General features: G+C 45.5%; 1 protein-coding gene across 2 annotated transcripts in view; it reads right to left on the reverse strand.

The window, feature by feature from the left end:
• LOC138754166 (G protein-coupled receptor kinase 5-like) overlaps nt 1-3882 on the reverse strand; it is a 167136-nt gene extending 163254 nt beyond the window's left edge. For both annotated transcript variants that reach the window (XM_069918038.1, XM_069918037.1), the window contains exon 1: nt 3640-3882. In XM_069918038.1, the coding sequence (XP_069774139.1) occupies nt 3640-3691 (52 nt within the window). In that variant the 5' untranslated portion in view covers nt 3692-3882. The remainder of the gene's footprint in view (nt 1-3639) is intronic.
• Nucleotides 3883-18211: the final 14329 nt, after the last annotated feature.

Below are 18211 nucleotides of genomic sequence, written 5' to 3' on the forward strand. Positions count from 1 at the left end.
TTCCTCAACATGATTATCCAACTGCACGAAAACCAACAAGGTCGGGTCAGATACAGCAATGAGCTCTCTGAACCCTTCTCCATTAACAATGGCGTGAAGCAAGGCTGTGTTCTCGCACCAACCCTCTTTTCAATCTTCTTCAGCATGATGCTGAACCAAGCCATGAAAGACCCCAACAATGAAGACGCTGTTTACATCCGGTACCGCACGGATGGCAGTCTCTTCAATCTGAGGCGCCTGCAAGCTCACACCAAGACACAAGAGAAACTTGTCCGTGAACTACTCTTTGCAGATGATGCCGCTTTAGTTGCCCATTCAGAGCCAGCTCTTCAGCGCTTGACGTCCTGCTTTGCGGAAACTGCCAAAATGTTTGGCCTGGAAGTCAGCCTGAAGAAAACTGAGGTCCTCCATCAGCCAGCTCCCCACCATGACTACCAGCCCCCCCACATCTCCATCGGGCACACAAAACTCAAAACGGTCAACCAGTTTACCTATCTCGGCTGCACCATTTCATCAGATGCAAGGATCGACAATGAGATAGACAACAGACTCGCCAAGGCAAATAGCGCCTTTGGAAGACTACACAAAAGAGTCTGGAAAAACAACCAACTGAAAAACCTCACAAAGATAAGCGTATACAGAGCCGTTGTCATACCCACACTCCTGTTCGGCTCCGAATCATGGGTCCTCTACCGGCACCACCTACGGCTCCTAGAACGCTTCCACCAGCGTTGTCTCCGCTCCATCCTCAACATCCATTGGAGCGCTCACACCCCTAACGTCGAGGTACTCGAGATGGCAGAGGTCGACAGCATCGAGTCCACGCTGCTGAAGATCCAGCTGAGCTGGATGGGTCACGTCTCCAGAATGGAGGACCATCGCCTTCCCAAGATCGTATTATATGGCGAGCTCTCCACTGGCCACCGTGACAGAGGTGCACCAAAGAAAAGGTACAAGGACTGCCTAAAGAAATCTCTTGGTGCCTGCCACATTGACCACCGCCAGTGGGCTGATAACGCCTCAAACCGTGCATCTTGGCGCCTCACAGTTTGGCGGGCAGCAGCCTCCTTTGAAGAAGACCGCAGAGCCCACCTCACTGACAAAAGGCAAAGGAGGAAAAACCCAACACCCAACCCCAACCAACCAATTTTCCCTTGCAACCGCTGCAATCGTGTCTGCCTGTCCCGCATCGGACTGGTCAGCCACAAACGAGCCTGCAGCTGACGTGGACTTTTTTACCCCCTCCATAAATCTTCGTCCGCGAAGCCAAGCCAAAGAATAATAATGGTAAAAGTCCCAGTCACATTTGCACATATGGCAGTATTTTAAAATGCCAGATAACCCATTGGTTACAAAGGGATGGACATGTATCAGGATATCAGAGGTAACTTTTCTGTTCTTCTCTAACTTGGAGACACTCGCTTAAACACCTGAAGCGATCCCCATTTTGGTTTTGTGGTGTTAATATTAACGAAACAGGCATTGATTTTACTTTACTTTGGCTTGGCTTCGCGGACGAAGATTTATGGAGGGGGTAAAAAGTCCACGTCAGCTGGATCATTAAATTCACCAGTAGCTAACAATGCCACACAAGGAACTTGGATGAAAAGATTTCAAAGTCTAATTGAACTTGATGAATTATTAAATCGAAACAAAAATTTAATTTCCAGAAACAGTCGAATTGATCAAGAGCCTCCGGGTCAACAAGGATTGCCAATGAATGATTTTATGTTCATCAAAGACAGATGTCAAGTCTCTTGTGTCTCCAAAGTCCTGCCAGTGTGAACCTTCCGGGAGCCTTTTTGTGCACACTGCCCCTTCTCCTTCAAATCCTCACCTGGGAGTTTAACCCTTTGGACTCTGGAGATTTTTGACCTATCAAATATATACTCTGGAGTGCATCCATGGGTAAACTACAGTACTAACACTAGTATGAATCAGCTGGTGTTTGGGTATAATACCAGACCTGGAAAATGTGGAAACAGAGTCTATGCACTTGTTGGTAGCCTCCTGAAAACTGGGGCGCAGAGTCCAAAGGATTAATACTGTGCTTTTCTGCAGTGAAAATGAGGAGCAGCAACTCCTCTTCCAAAGAGGAAAGCAATGCCACGGGTACACTGAGTGACCTGAGTAAAACATGAACGACTGCAGACTCCATGATTGAAGTAAAAACACAATGCTGGAGAAACTCAGCAGGTCAAACAGTTTTCTTTATACAGCAAAGATAAAGATACATAACCAACATTTTGGGCTTGAGCCCTTCATCGAGGTATGACCAAGATGAAGGCAGGCGCCTGAACCCCAGTGCTCCTCTCTACATCAGAGGGACTGGGAACGGACTGGGAGATCGCTTTGTTAGGCACCCTGGCTCTGTCTGCTGCAATAGCGTGGATCTCCCATTTCAATTCCCCACCCACTCCCTTGCTGACACATCTATCCATGGTCTCGTGCACTGCCAGACCGAGTCCACCTGCAAATTGGAGGAACAACACCTCATCTTCCGACTGGGCACCCTCCAAGCGGATGGCATTAACGTTGACTTGCGGTTTCTGTGAAAAAAAAAGACCCTCCCTACCTCTGTCTCTCCCTTTTCCCTGACTCCTTTCTCAGAATCAAAAATCAATTCTCACCTTTCCTCTTATCTCAGCTTTTGTTGGTCTGGACCCCCCCCCATTCTTCAGTCTTTATTCAGATGCCTTCCTGTTCTTTGCTTATACCTTGAAGGGCTCAGGCCTGAAACTTTTATAATATATATTTGACTCTGTGAAACCAGCTGAGTTCCTCCAGCACTTACTAGGTGTTTTTGAGGTGCACAATGTTTGGCCTGTTGAGTTTCTCCTGCATTATGTTTTAACTTCAATCACGGTGTCTGCAGACTTTTATGTTTTACTCATGTCTACTACAAATTCTACAGAATCTCTTCGAAGGATGTCCTCCCCTGAATGTTTTCTTTTGGGTTGGGGGCACCTGCCACATTTTGCTCAGACCTTGATGAAGGACTCAAGCCCGAAACATTGTGTATCATTGCTAATATAAAGGACCCTGCTTGAGCTGCTGAGTTTCTCCAGCTTAATGTTTTCTTGGATCTGGTGGCCTGCTGGATTACAACAGAGCTTTCACTCTCCTAGTGAATTACATTTTGCTCAGACCTTGATGAGGAACTCAAGCTCAAACGTTAGTTCTGTGACTTTATCTTTGCTCTATAAAGGACACTGTTTGACCTGCTGAGTTTCTCCAGCTTTGTGCTTTCACTTCACACAACTTTAAACACAATGCCACTACGAACATAGAGCACTGCCGCACAGTACAGGCCCTTCGGCCCTCAGAGTTGTGCCGACCTAAAGAAAACTAAGCCCTTCCTTTCTCCACACATTGTAGAAGCGACGCGCAAACAGGAAGAAGCCAAACTGCAGACACTCACAGAGTTGTCACCCGTCTTCGCACACAGTATTTCCGGGGTCCAGGCATCACACTCCAACCTGGGGAACGGCCTGTTTCCCCCTCCTCCCCCTCCCTTCCACCCTTTCCCCGCACACACCCCCGTGGACACGGCCCAAGGCTGGGGTCCACCTCCCTCCCCGACCCCCCAGCTGGGACGCGGAAGAAGTTTGAAGCGCCCGCTGCAAGGGCAACTCTTACCTTCCCTCGCTTTCAACAGCACCGTGTTGGCTACGATGTTCTCCAGCTCCATGGAGGAGGCGGCGGCGACGGCTTCCGCCCGGCTCACGGACTCTGGGGCGGCGGGGAGTTGCGGGGCTGCGGCCGGGAGCTCGGGTCACTGTGTGGGCGAACGCAGCCTTGTGCCTGGGCTGCGAGGATTCCCCCCCCCGGTCCGGATACAATGTATCCGCCGGTGACAGCGCCGCGTTCCAATCGGAATCCCCTGCCCCGCCCCCTCTGGCGAAGGGCGTGGCCACATCCCAGAGGGGGCGGGGGATCGACTAACGTCATCCCGTGCGTCATTGACACCCACACCCATGCAGCTGGGTGCTGTAGTCCTTGTGCCTTGCTCTGGAATGCAGAGTCGTGAAAACTGGAACAGAACTTGCAAAAGAATAATTTGCAACTGCAGGGTTGAGGACAAGTGCATCGGGCTAGTACCGCGCCAAAGGCTGAATGGCCAAGGTTCGAGTCAAAATACAATGCTGGAGAAACTCAGCAGGTCCAACTGAGCGCTTAACAAAGCAAAGATAGATACATAACCAACATTTTGGGCTTGAGCCCTTCATCAGGGTATGAGATGTTCAAGGTTCCTTTCATTGTCATGTGAAGAGACAAAAATTTGCTCCCCATTCCAGCCACAGCAGTCTCTGTGTATCCTCAGAAACATGCGCTTTGTAAGACATACATTTACATTTTTGAGGTCCAGACTGCTTTAAATAAAATCACAACGTTGGAGAAACTCAGCAGGTCAAACAGTGTCCTTTGTACAGCAAACATTTCAGGTCTGAGCCCTTCATCAAGGAATAAGCAAAAGGTAGGTAGGTAGGAGCCTGAATAAAATATTGCTCCTATACCTTTATCCTTGCTACATAAAGCACACTGTTTAACCTGCTGAGTTTCTCCAGCTTTGTGTTTTTTTTATAGGATTCTTTTGGCTTACAAGTAACAAGCAGGAGCTTAAATTAAAAGGCTGGGGAGAAGGCAAGGAACACAGACCCACAGATAAAAGGTGTTAGTGAAAACACAACGGTAGAGAAACTCAGCAGGTCAATCAGTGTCCTGATAAAGATACTTGGGCTTCATTCGTCAGGGGATTGAGTTCAAGTGTCAAGAGATCATGTTTCAACTCTACAAATTTCTGATGAGACCACAATATCACATTCTGTTCTGGTCATCTCATTACAAGAGGGTTGGAGATGCAAATAGAGGGTGTAGAGGAGATTTACCAGGATGTTGCCTGGATTGGAAAATAAGTCTGATGAGGCAAGGTCAGCTGAGCCAGGACTTTTCTCTTTGGAGCAAAGATGGGCGAGAGGTGATTTAATAGGGGTCGACAAGATTCTCTCAGAGGCATAGATGGAGTGGACAGCCAGTGCCTGTTTCCCAGGATGGGAATAGCAAACACCAGAGGATATGTGTTCAAAGTGAAGGGAGGGAAGTTTAGGGGAGACATTAGGGGTAGGGTTTTTTTGTGGTTTTTTTTACTCAGAGAGTTGTGGGAGCCTGAAATGCCTTGCCAGGAATGATGGTGGAGGCTGAAACACTAAGGACATATAAAAATATAAGAGACTATGAGGCAGGTACACGGATGACAGGAAAATGGAAGGTTATGGGGTAAGTATATATAGGTCAGCACAACATCAAGGGCCGAAGGGCCTGTACTGTGCTGTAATGTTCTATACATAACCAACGTTTTGGGCTTGTGCCTGCAAAACAGTGTTTGTTTACTTATTAAATATTGTGAGAGTATCTGCCTCCACCAGTTACTCAGGCAGTGCACTGCAGTCTCCCACCTCCTTTCTACCTTAAACCTCTCCTTTCTTTTGTCTTGTTTTATTCATGGACATTCCCTTCTAGACCTATCTACCCACCTCATGTACCTCTCAGCCAAGGAAAGCAAGCTGATCTCTTGCGCACTCCCACCCAGGTATTCAGGTGAATCTCCTCTGCACGCCCTCCAGCACAAACCCATCCTCTAGTGTGGCTAACAGAACGACACCCAATGCTCCAGGTGATTGATGATTACAAGCACCACACAAAAATAAACCAGTCGCACTGAGATAAAGTTGCTTCTGAGAGAGAGGAGGAATTCTGTCATTTCAGTCTCTCTTCCCACACCTTGTGCTTAGACGTGAACAAGGAAAGTTTATGACAAGATTGCTTCTACTTCAGGATTTTTGGTCACAAGAGGACATAAATTTATGGGTACAAGTTCCTTTACACACGGATACAAATTTTAATTTTCTTCTACACAAATACATTCCTGGAATATAATAAAGATATTGTTTTAACAGGTAATTATTCAGTTGAAAAAGAATGAAGAATCCACAAAAGGACAAGAGGGAAGTAGCCACTGATTCCACCCTCTCCATGGCAGCTCATGGTGCCACAACTGGCCGCAGGATGAGTGTGGCCTTTGCGACCATTTCCACTTCCTGGTGTGGCTCAAATCTGCCCACCTCATGCCGTCTTCTCTGCTGAAATCATCTTTGATATCTTTATTACCTCTGCCTTTTCCAATGTGCTGCTATTCTTATCTCTAAACGTTGTCTACACCTGAAACACTGCTGCCGTAACTTCCATCGGATCCCGTTCCAGGAACCTGGAGACAAGCACCCAGTGGCACAAGGACACCTCCTTCCCCCCGCCATCAGATTCCTGAAAGGACAATGAGCCACAGACACGGTCTCACCTTCTCCTATTCTCTTGCACTATTTATTTTTTATTTGAAATGTAATTTACACCTGTGATGCTGCCACAAAACAGCGATATCATGACACTAAATTCTGACTCTCCATCATCTCGGAGATCAGTGACCCACACCGACAGCGTGACTTTAAAATTCACCCCCTTCCCATTCCTCTGCGCCTGTCACTCCAACTGTTGGGCAACTGCATCTGAAATTTGAATGTCACTGTCTCAGTATTTGGTGTCTAATTCTTTCATCTGAAAGTTATGATCATTCTTTTTTATTTGTAAAACTGTCCACTTATCCATCTCTCTTGTACCTGAGAGGTCTGTAAAGCCAACGTAAAAACAATCTGGGGAAAGAATTGAGTAGGCTCAGCAAAATTAGAGAGAGAAGGAATGGTCAATGTCTCAAGCCAGATTCCAGCATCTGTAGCCCCTCCTGGGTGCCCATCTCTTGTATAATCTTCACATAACACTGGACAACAATTTTTTTTTCTAAAGGTTTACTTCTTGAAAAAATATTAGGGTTTTATAAGAGACAACTTCAAGCTGAACAAAAAGTTGGGCAAACATTAAATTAACTTTGATTGAATTTAGCATGTTTTAATTGCTTAATGTTGCATTAGTTCAAATGACCTAAACATATTTTGCTGCTTATTTTCATTTGTACTCAGCATCTGATGCCTCTCGAGTCAGTGTCCAACAATAGTTGGGCAGCATTAATTCATTCCAGTTGCCCTGATACCATTTTTCCACATTTGCAATGACCTGGTGAAACCTTTCACCATGTTTGTCACTGACTGCACCAGGATCAGCCAGGAAGGAGTCCAAGTGCAAATGCAGAAAATGAATTTTCAATGATATGTTACATTTCATGGTTTTGTTCGCATGAAGTCGACTTAAAATATGACAGGAAATTACAAAAATAGATTATATCTAAAAAACAGTACGTGATAGGAAAATTTTACAGTGACTTTTGTGATCAGCAGCCCAAAATCCAGAAAATACACCCAAAAGTGTTCAGGAAGTAAAATCTTTTCTGCCCAGTGTTATCAGCCCCAACATCCTCTCCTTCCTGAGGCTCAGAGTCAAACTCTGCCCACAAGTGGCTGCACGAAGTGCCCTGTGGATGTCTTGCTGCCATAAAACAGGACAAATGCTCGTGATCGTATGAAACATCCTTAAACATGTCAGTGATTACAGTGAGGGACAGGGGTACATCAGTTGTTCAGAAATGGGGCTTAAAAGACAATTCAATTTTAAATCTAGACATACAGCACGGTAAAAGGCTATTTCAGCCCATGAGTCCAAGCCGCCCAATTTATACCCCATTAACCTACACCCCAAGCACATTTCGAAATTCAGAGCCAATGTTGTACAAAACATCCTGGAGCGTGTGGGAGAACTAAGGGAAGAGGGTTGCAACTTCCTGTCCTGACCACCTGCAAGGGGATGAAAGACTGCAATATTTTTGTATCTGCACAGCAGGATTTGACAGTAAAAATGTGTGCAATTTGCAACTCAAGAGCAAAAGGGATTAAACAATAAGAAAAGTGCTTGTACAGTGACAATCTAACGTACTTTGGTGATGCCAGACAAGCAGATGTTCTAGACTAATGGGTGCTGGACACTTTTAAAATGCATTACACAGTATTGCAATGAATTTTAGGTTTAAAGGTAGTACAAGAATCAGGGCCCCAGGTGAAAGCAAATAAAACCAGTCATCACCAAACCAGCAGGGTTTCTGCGCAGTTCGACAGCAGACAATTGCATTCACGTAACCACCTTCTCTCATCATACCCCAAAGCCCCTCTTGCCTCACAAAATGCATTTTCAATTGTGACTGCTGGTGTGATTAAAACACAAAAGGACTGAGCCATAAGGCAAAAAAATAAATGATGGTATGTAGTGAGACATGGAGAGGGAACACATTTTTCCTGCAATCTGTCAAATCAAGGGCTAAAGGTGGGCGAGATGGGATAGCTTTAATTTGTCAGCATACAGAGATGTGCTGAAGAACTCAGCCAGTCTTGCGGGGTCCACAGGAGGTAAAGATATATGACTGATGTTTCAGGTCTGAGTCTTTCTTCAAGGTATAAGTGAAAAGAAGGCTGATGCCAAAATTAAAAGGAATGGCAGTGGGAGGAGTCCAGACCAACAGACAAAATGTATTAATTGGATATGGAGAGGAGACCGGGGGAGAGGGAAGGTGAGAATTGATTGTGGGAGGAGGGTGTTGGGCTTTGTGAAGGCAGAGTTGGGGGAAAGGGGAAGAGAGGCAGAGTGAGATAGAAGTGGGGGGGGGGGGTGTTTCTAACAGAAACTGGAGAATTCGATGTTAATGCCATCCAGCTGAAGGGTGCCCTGGATGGAACATGAGGAGACTACAACGGGAGCACCGGATGCAGTCGATGACACCTGTAGATTCACCAGTGAAGGGTGGCTTCACTTGGAAGGACTGTTGTGCCCCAGAATGGTGGTGAGGGAGGAGGTGTGGGTGCAAGTGGAGCATCTCCTGCTGTCACAGGGTTAAGTTCCAAGGGGACGATCCCCTTGCCCCGCACTTTTTGCACCGAGGACTGTGTGAAAGCTATGCCCTGTGTAATGTGCAGCAAAAATCCACCACATCCCAAACTAGCCATGTTCCATCTGGGAGGCCTGTCCCACTTGGCTTTGTCAACCACACCAAACCAGCCTCATCCAAAGGATGCAAGAAGAAATTTGTTCCAGTTTTGTGTGGGCTTGAGCACATCCCTTTGTTTTATTTCAAAGTTCATATTTATTGTCCGAGTAAATACATGACATCACATGTAAACAAAAAGTGCCATACAGAAAGTAAATACTCAGTAATAAATAATGTGCACAAGGCAGAGTCCTTAAATGAGTCCCTGATTGAGTTTGTTATTGAGGAGTCTGATGGTGAAGGGGGAGCAGCTGGTACTGAACCTGGTGGTGCAAGTCTTGTGGCATCTACTCCTCTTTCCTGATGATAGCAGTGAGAACAGAGTGTGTGCTGGGTGGTGTGGATCCTTGTTGATTGCTGCTGCTCTCTGATAGCAGTGTTCCCTGTAGATGTTCTCAATGGTGGGGAGGGTTTTGCCTGTGATGGCCTGGGCTGTGTCCACTACTTTTTACAGGGGTTTACTCTCAGGGGTATTGGTGTCCCCATACCAGACCATGATACAGCCGGTCAGCACACTTGCCACCGGACATCTGTGGAAGTTTGCCAAGTTTTCTAATGTCATACCAAACCTCGGCAAACTTGTGAGAGAGGTGCTGACGTGCTTTCTTCACAATGGCTTATGTATGATGGGCCCAGGACAGATCTTCTGAGATAGTGACTACTAGAAATTCCTTCATCTTAAAGAAATCTCCTTCAAAGCTTAAGTACCCTCTTTCATGCTCATTCGTTAAAGAGATTAACAAATCAAAACTTCAAACATGAAAGTCTGCAGACACTGATTGTAGTAAAACCTCAGAAATACTGGAGGAACTCAGCTGGTCTCTCATTGGCCATCGGAGGTAAAAATATATTTCCGACGTTTCAGGCCTGAGCCCTTCTTCCCATCATGGTCCCATCAGAAAGACCAGGAGTAGACTGAGAGATCACTTCATTGAGCATCTCGACTCCGTCCTCTGCAATACCGTGGATCTCCCAGAGGTCACCCATTTCAATTCCCCATCCATTACCCTTGCCCACATCTCTGTCTATGGTCTTATGCACTGCCAGACTGAGACCATCCTAAAATTGGAGGAACACACCTAATCTTCTGACTGGGCCCCCTCCAACCAGGTGGAATTAACATGGTCTTCTCTGTCATCCATTAGAATCCCCCCCATCATCTCCTTCCCCCACTTCCTATCCTTTAGCTTTGACTCTCTCTTCCCTTTTCCCTCTGTCTCCCTCTCTCTTCCCTTTTCCCTCTGTCTCCTTTCACAGAGCCAAAATCAATCCTCATCTTTCCACATCAGAACCAAGTAACGCCTTTGTCTGTTGATATGTGCTCCTTCTCCTCCCATTCTTTTCCCAGCCTTTAATTCAGATCCCTCTCTTTTTTCACTCATACCTTGAGGAAGGGCTCAGGCCCATAATACATCTTTACCTACTATGGATGCTGCGAGACCAGCCGAGTTCTTCCAGCATTTCTGCGTTTAGGGTAAGTACCCAGCTCTGTAGTGTCCCAGTGCTGATGGAGATATGGAGATTGTGGAGGAGGTGTTCCTGCAAATCTGCACTGATTAGGGTCTGGAGGTGTACCTGCAGGAAAGGTTGATCTGGGACAGAAATCTTGTCTGGTCTTTACAGCTCATAGATGCATAGAGCATCTGATCCCTAACCTTGAAATACCCAGGGAAACTTCCCATGGCTCGCTAGTTATGTGACTGAACATAGCTTGCATTAACACCATAAATGCCACACCACATGGCCAGATTGGAGCATTCAGCAAACTGCCCAGAAATGCAAAAATAACAGTACAGCCCCTCGGCCCACAATGTTGTACAAACCTTGACACCAATCTCATGACAGAACTGAATGCACACAAGATTGTATTTTAAAATTTGAGGGGGATAACATTCCTCCACACACCACAATAAAACCTTCTTCCTCCAACATTAAATTTGTCTGGCTTTCTAATATTTTTGATGTGCAAAAGAAGAGGTTACAGAGTAATGAGTGAGTGCAATTGAACCATTACTAATGCTTTTAAAAACTTTTATAATATGATGCGTATTAACTTGGTCCAATTGTACCAAGTAACACAAATTATAACCAAGAGTTTTCTCCAGTCCTCTACAATAACTAAATTAACAAACCATTTTATGGTCATTTTAAGACCATGCCAGTAAACCATTTCTTGCACAGCCATACATGTGAACCTCCATTCAAAACCACCACAATGATGTGAAAGCTCATTCAATTAAATACCATTGACGTGCAACATATTTTGGACACGACAGAATCCCACAAGTAGAATTGTGATAAACGACCACATTTTCCTTTGACAAAAGCAACATTAGTTGAATGCTAAAATAAAATCATCTCACTATTCAGAAAACTTCCATGTTCTTTTCTGAAACAATGCCCCATCATCTTTGTCAGGGGTTCGATTCGCCAAAAGAAATTATTTTCAAAGAGTTCTAATTTCTGTCTTAAAAATCTAACTCCTTCAGAAGTTGCACTCCCCACTTGAAAGGCTAAATTGTCAGCAAAATCTCTCAAAGATGTACATATAGGCAGCATGGTTAGCACAGCACAGTCACAGTGCCAGTGATTAGGATTGGACCGGGGTTCAACCCAGTGCTGTCTGGAAGAAGTTCTCCCTGCGTCTGTGTGGGTTTTCCCATGTTTCTTCCCACCCATCAACACATATGGGGGTTGTGTTAATTGGTGCATTTGGGCACCACGGGCTGGAAGAGCCGACACATCTAAATTAAAAATTAAAATTAAATAGGAAAACTGTCCAATGCCAACATCAGAATTCAGTTCCAGTGCAAATTGATTTGCCTCAAGGTTCTCCCAACTTCTAATTATCTCCTCTTCTCAGCTCAGTTACCCCTCTCCACCATTGGAATGAAATGCAAGGGCAGGGTGGGGGGTGGGGGGTGGTCATCAAGGCCCAGGCCTGCAAAGTAATTTAACTGCTCCTCACAATCAGGCCCCCACTTTCAGCACATCTATTTGACAATTCCATTCCATCATCTATTTGAGGACCTGCTGAAGCAGATGTTAGTGACTCAGCCTGGAGAGGAGACTGAAGCCCATTCTAACCAGGAAATAGCAACAGGCCAAACAATTAACAAAGATCAACCCTGTAAAATCAAACAGTGAACAGGAAAGGGAAAGGAATCTGGGAAACCCCAGCAAGCAGAGTGAGAGACTGAATCACTCATAATGCCACACACAGCCGTTGTAGGGGAAATGACATCATAAACACGGTCAGGAATGTCAGATGCCAAACTGAAGCAGAGCAATTTGGAGAGATTGTGGCGAACCGCGCCACTCCATTATCAAACCGCAGGCTCTCGCAGGATCAGGAGTTCCTGGTGGCCGGGGGGCACAGAGAACTCTGGGAGGCACGCGACTTCAGAGGTTGGGTAATTGTGATCGTGCGCCAACCAGACTCCTGTGAAGATTCAGCTCACAGACAACTTCTGTTGTGCTTTGTTCATTGCACCACTTGCTACAAGATGACATTTGTAGAATAAAATGCCAAGTAAAGCAGCCACCTCTGAGTAAAGGCATTTCCCCCTTAAACATTTCACCCTTTAAGTCACAGTTGCATCACTGCCTGGTACGGAGGTGTCAATGTACAAGACAGGGAAAAAAACTCCAGAGTTGTGAATTCGGCCTGCAACATCACAGGCCCCAGACTTCACTCTATCGAGGACATCTACAAGAGGTGGTGTCTCAAGAAAGCATCCTCTATCTTCAAGGACCCCCCCACCACCCAGGCCCTCTTCTTTGGCTTGGCTTCGCGGACGAAGATTTATGGAGGGGGTAAAAAGTCCACGTCAGCTGCAGGCTCGTTTGTGGCTGACAAGTCCAATGCGGGACAGGCAGACACGATTGCAGCGGTTGCAAGGGAAAATTGGTTGGTTGGGGTTGGGTGTTGGGTTTTTCCTCCTTTGCCTTTTGTCAGTGAGGTGGGCTCTGCGGTCTTCTTCAAAGGAGGTTGCTGCCCGCCAAACTGTGAGGCGCCAAGATGCACGGTTTGAGGCGTTATCAGCCCACTGGCGGTGGTCAATGTGGCAGGCACCGAGAGATTTCTTTAGGCAGTCCTTGTACCTTTTCTTTGGTGCACCTCTGTCACGGTGGCCAGTGGAGAGCTCGCCATATAATACGATCTTGGGAAGGCGATGGTCCTCCATTCTGGAGACGTGACCCATCCAGCGCAGCTGGATCTTCATAAGCGTGGACTCGATGCTGTCGACCTCTGCCATCTCGAGTACTTCGACGTTAGGGGTGTAAGCGCTCCAATGGATGTTGAGGATGGAGCGGAGACAACGCTGGTGGAAGCGTTCTAGGAGCCGTAGGTGGTGCCGGTAGAGGACCCATGATTCGGAGCCGAACAGGAGTGTGGGTATGACAACGGCTCTGTATACGCTTATCTTTGTGAGGTTTTTCAGTTGGTTGTTTTTCCAGACTCTTTTGTGTAGTCTTCCAAAGGCGCTATTTGCCTTGGCGAGTCTGTTGTCTATCTCATTGTCGATCCTTGCATCTGATGAAATGGTGCAGCCGAGATAGGTAAACTGGTTGACCGTTTTGAGTTTTGTGTGCCCGATGGAGATGTGGGGGGGCTGGTAGTCATGGTGGGGAGCTGGCTGATGGAGGACCTCAGTTTTCTTCAGGCTGACTTCCAGGCCAAACATTTTGGCAGTTTCCGCAAAGCAGGACGTCAAGCGCTGAAGAGCTGGCTCTGAATGGGCAACTAAAGCGGCATCATCTGCAAAGAGTAGTTCACGGACAAGTTTCTCTTGTGTCTTGGTGTGAGCTTGCAGGCGCCTCAGATTGAAGAGACTGCCATCCGTGCGGTACCGGATGTAAACAGCGTCTTCATTGTTGGGGTCTTTCATGGCTTGGTTCAGCATCATGCTGAAGAAGATTGAAAAGAGGGTTGGTGCCAGAACACAGCCTTGCTTCACGCCATTGTTAATGGAGAAGGGTTCAGAGAGCTCATTGCTGTATCTGACCCGACCTTGTTGGTTTTCGTGCAGTTGGATAATCATGTTGAGGAACTTTGGGGGACATCCGATGCGCTCTAGTATTTGCCAAAGCCCTTTCCTGCTCACGGTGTTGAAGGCTTTGGTGAGGTCAACAAAGGTGATGTAGAGTCCTTTGTTTTGTTCTCTGCACTTTTCTTGGAGCTGTCTGAGGGCAAAGACCATGTCAGTGGTTCCTCTGTTTGCGCGAAAGCCGCACTGTGATTCTGGGAGAATATTCTCGGCGACACTAGGTATTATTCTATTTAGTAGAATCCTAGCGAAGATTTTGCCTGCAATGGAGAGCTCTGCTACCAAAAGGTACAGGAGCCTGAAGACAAACACTCAGTGGCACAAGGACAGATTCTTCCCCATCAGATTCCTAAATGAACAATGGACCACTGACCCTGCCTCACTTCCTCATCTTCTGCACCGTTATTTCTGAAATGTAATTTATAGCAATATTTGTACTCTAACGCTGCCACAAAACAATGAATTCCGTGACACGTTAATGACATAAATTCTAGTTCTAGTCTCACCCAAAGTCAGTGTAAAAAGCCTGCTGCATTTACGCTATCTATACCCCTCATAATTTTCTATACCTAATGACAAAGCACCAAGATTCCAATATTTCTGGCGCAATTCTGATATGTGATTATAACCACCATGACCTGTTTTCTCATGTATATTTGGCATCTTGCAAGGTGCAGAAGGGGCACACTGAAGCTTGGTGCAGCCATCACAAAGATTTTGTGGAGAAGGACCAGAGTTTAGTGTCCTGGTGTCACTCAAACACTTCCTGGGCACATGGTCCAAGGTGGACATACTGGCTGCACTGATGCATAGGCGAAAAATGGTGGTGCTGCCAGCTGGTGCTGCAGAGAGCTAGGAGAGGAGACACAGCGTTCCTCCACAGGGTCCAACTGTCCAGTCCAACTAACAATGGCTCTGTTCAGGCTTTAAATGGGCTCTTAAGGGAGCAGATGATGTTTTATTTTAAAATCCTGCAACTGCAGGGATTGAGCCCAGGATTGGCAGTGGCCTTGTGGGGTTTCATACTCTGGGGAAGCATAGGACTGATATGCACCACCAGAAAACAGGGAGACCACCTCCCTATCCCCATCCCCAGCAGAGGAGACAATCCACAAGTCTATGACCATGGTGGCGGATCAGTGAAGGGCTCTGAGGCTGAAAACAGAGGTGGTGGGCTGTTGGCAATTCAAGGCAAGGAACCCATGCAGGCGTGGGCTGCTGGTTACTGCAGTCAAGGGATTCACACCGGGCGGCAGACTGGCTGAAGGGGTAACATGTATCAGAACCAGATGCGAGAGGCTGCTGAGGGCTTCCTGATTGTGTTGGAGGTTCAGATCTGGAGCTCGAGTTGCTGATGGTTTGGACTGGATGCAGAGGCTGTGGAGGTGAATCCACAGACACCTGGCGATTCTGGGGTGGGGTGGGGGGGTGTGGGGGGGGGAAAGAGAGACTTTCTTTTCCTGCTCTTTCTCTGACTGAAAGGGATGCCGGACAATTTTTGCTGATAGCGAATCTTTGTCTGCTTTACAGTTTGCTAAAGGAAATGTCAGGTAACATTACACCTGTTTTATTACATAACAATAAAGGAATCCTGAATCTTTCTGTGAAAACATATTGATCGGACATGATTGTGCAGAAGTTTTATCTTTGTCCAAACAAATATTTGATCTGGGACTGAGCTTAAAACATCCACACCTCTCCAGACAGGTGCATTACAAGCCATCACTGACAGAGAATCATTTGGCATCTTCGGAAGAGTTGTGAACATCTGCATCCTCTGCTCATAGAAGTGTTTTCTAGCTTCATTACTGGAAGGTTCGGCTCTAACGTTTTATAACAATGTCCTTAATTCTAAGGCCAAACAGCAGAAAGAGTTCATCGCAATCCAGCCCGAGTTCTCCTTACTACCTCAAATTTCATTCAAATTAACCTCCCTCCCCCAGGCAGTACTAGTTTATGGTTTGAAAATTTAAATCAACCTCTCCAACTTGATATTTGCATCATGTTTTTCATGAATTACAAATTATTAGCTTGACATTTCATTTCTATAGAATATTCATTTTTAATACTAATTTTTATAATATTCATTTTCATACTAATTTGAAGCCACTCGATGACCCCAAGCTTTGGATAAAGACAATTTGTAAGGGAACTAACTGCAAAGTTAAACAAAAATCTACCCAAAGAGCATGAGAAAAGGCTAATTCTGGAGTGGAAATGCCAACAAGATAGGCTTAGAAGGATACTGAAAACAAGGCTGGAAACCCTTGATAACACATGGCGTTATCAGAGTCTTCAAGTAACAAGTGGAGAAGCAAACTCAGCTGATGGTTATGAAGTCTTTTGAGCGAGCAAGAGAGAGTGAGCGAGAGAGAGAACGAGCAAGAGAGGGAGATGGTGCCTTATTCCCCATGTTGCATTCTCAGGAGCGATTACCTGTGATGGAGCCATTTCATAGTCACTCAAACCAGCACCATATCTTTACATTCTGCCCATTTGTTTAACTTACTGAACAACAGCAATAAATGTCCACCCATTTAATGCTAATAGTTTCAACCTATTTGAAAATTGGAGATGAACGAGTTTTCAAAGTTTGAACTCACAGCCAATTCACTAATACTTTTAAAAGGCCTTTTTCACCAGATAATAGAATGAATGGCTATACTTTATGAGGTGTCTGGGGAGATTCTTTATGTCACCAAAAACTCTCGTAAACTTCTACAGGTGTACCATGGAGAGCATTCTGGCTGGTTGCATCACTGCCTGATTCAGATGTGCCAATTCTCAGGACGAGAATAAACTCCAGAGGTTGTTAACTCGTCCTGCGACATCACGGGCACCAGACTCCACTCCATTGAGGGCACCTACAGGAGGCGGTGTCATAAAAAAAGCATCCTCTATCCTCAAAGACCCCCACCACCCAGTCCATTACCCTCTTCACTCTGCTACCATCAGAGAAAAGTTACAGGAGCCTAAAGATGAGCACTCAGCGGCACAAGGACAGCTTCTTCCCCTCCGCCATCAGATTCCTGAATAATCAATGAACCACAGACACAGTCTCACTTTTTATTCACTGTTATGTTTATTTTTTTTATATTATGTTTTAAGATGGTTATAACATGAATGTTTACATTTATGATGTTGCCGCAAAACACCAAATTTCATGACTTCTTCATGACAATAAATTCCAATTCTGAACCCAAGAGATCTTCAAATGGAGGCAAAGAAAATGTAAAAGAATGTGCAGTCATATTACTCCAATTCTCCACAAGTCTGGTTAATTTGAATGAAATTTGGGGTAGTAAGGAGAACTCAGGGTGGATTGTGACAAACTCTTTCTGCTGTTTGGCCTTAGAATTAAGGACATTGTTATAAAACATTAGAGCCGAACCTTCCAGCAGTGAAGCTAGGAAACACTTCTATGAGTAGAGGATGCAGATGTTTACAACTCTTCCGAAGATGCCAAATAATACTCTGACAGCACCAAGGGACAGGCAATATGATGCTTCTCATTTACAAAATACATACAGGAATCAACCTGCAAACACCAGTGATATTCACCCCGCTAATTGATCTTATAACATCAATGAAGGGGAAACTGTCAGCTGAAACACCAGGAGAATTCCCCTAGCTGTTGAAACTTTCCATTAGATCTATATCCTGGTGTAGCCTGATGCACAACATCACCAACATTCATGTCACCTGAAAAATCATCTCCTACATTTGTCTGGGCTTTGTTCAAAGAACCCTTTAGAAAATCTATGTCAACACCCTGCTCCTAAGGCATATGAATATACAGAGTTGGTGTCACCCATTGTGAATGGGAAGGTGTTGCATAGAACCAATCAAGTCTGCACAACATATCAACCACTGGTTTCCAACTGTTACAGAATCATATTTATTAGTAATCTTTAAAGTTAGAAATGTATTATTCTTAGTAAAGGGACTTTGTGGGTTGAATACAGGGACACTTACACAAACACAGATCACACATTCATGTTAGCAGATTCATGTCCAGTGTCTCTTAATTCCTCATGTTTATTTGTTGTTCATACCATAAATATTGCAGCGTACAGTGAAAAATGAGATAGCATTTCTGTGGACCATAGACCTGTTTATTAAC

This window comes from Narcine bancroftii, chromosome 2, assembly GCF_036971445.1.
Source record: "Narcine bancroftii isolate sNarBan1 chromosome 2, sNarBan1.hap1, whole genome shotgun sequence".
NCBI lineage: Eukaryota > Metazoa > Chordata > Chondrichthyes > Torpediniformes > Narcinidae > Narcine > Narcine bancroftii.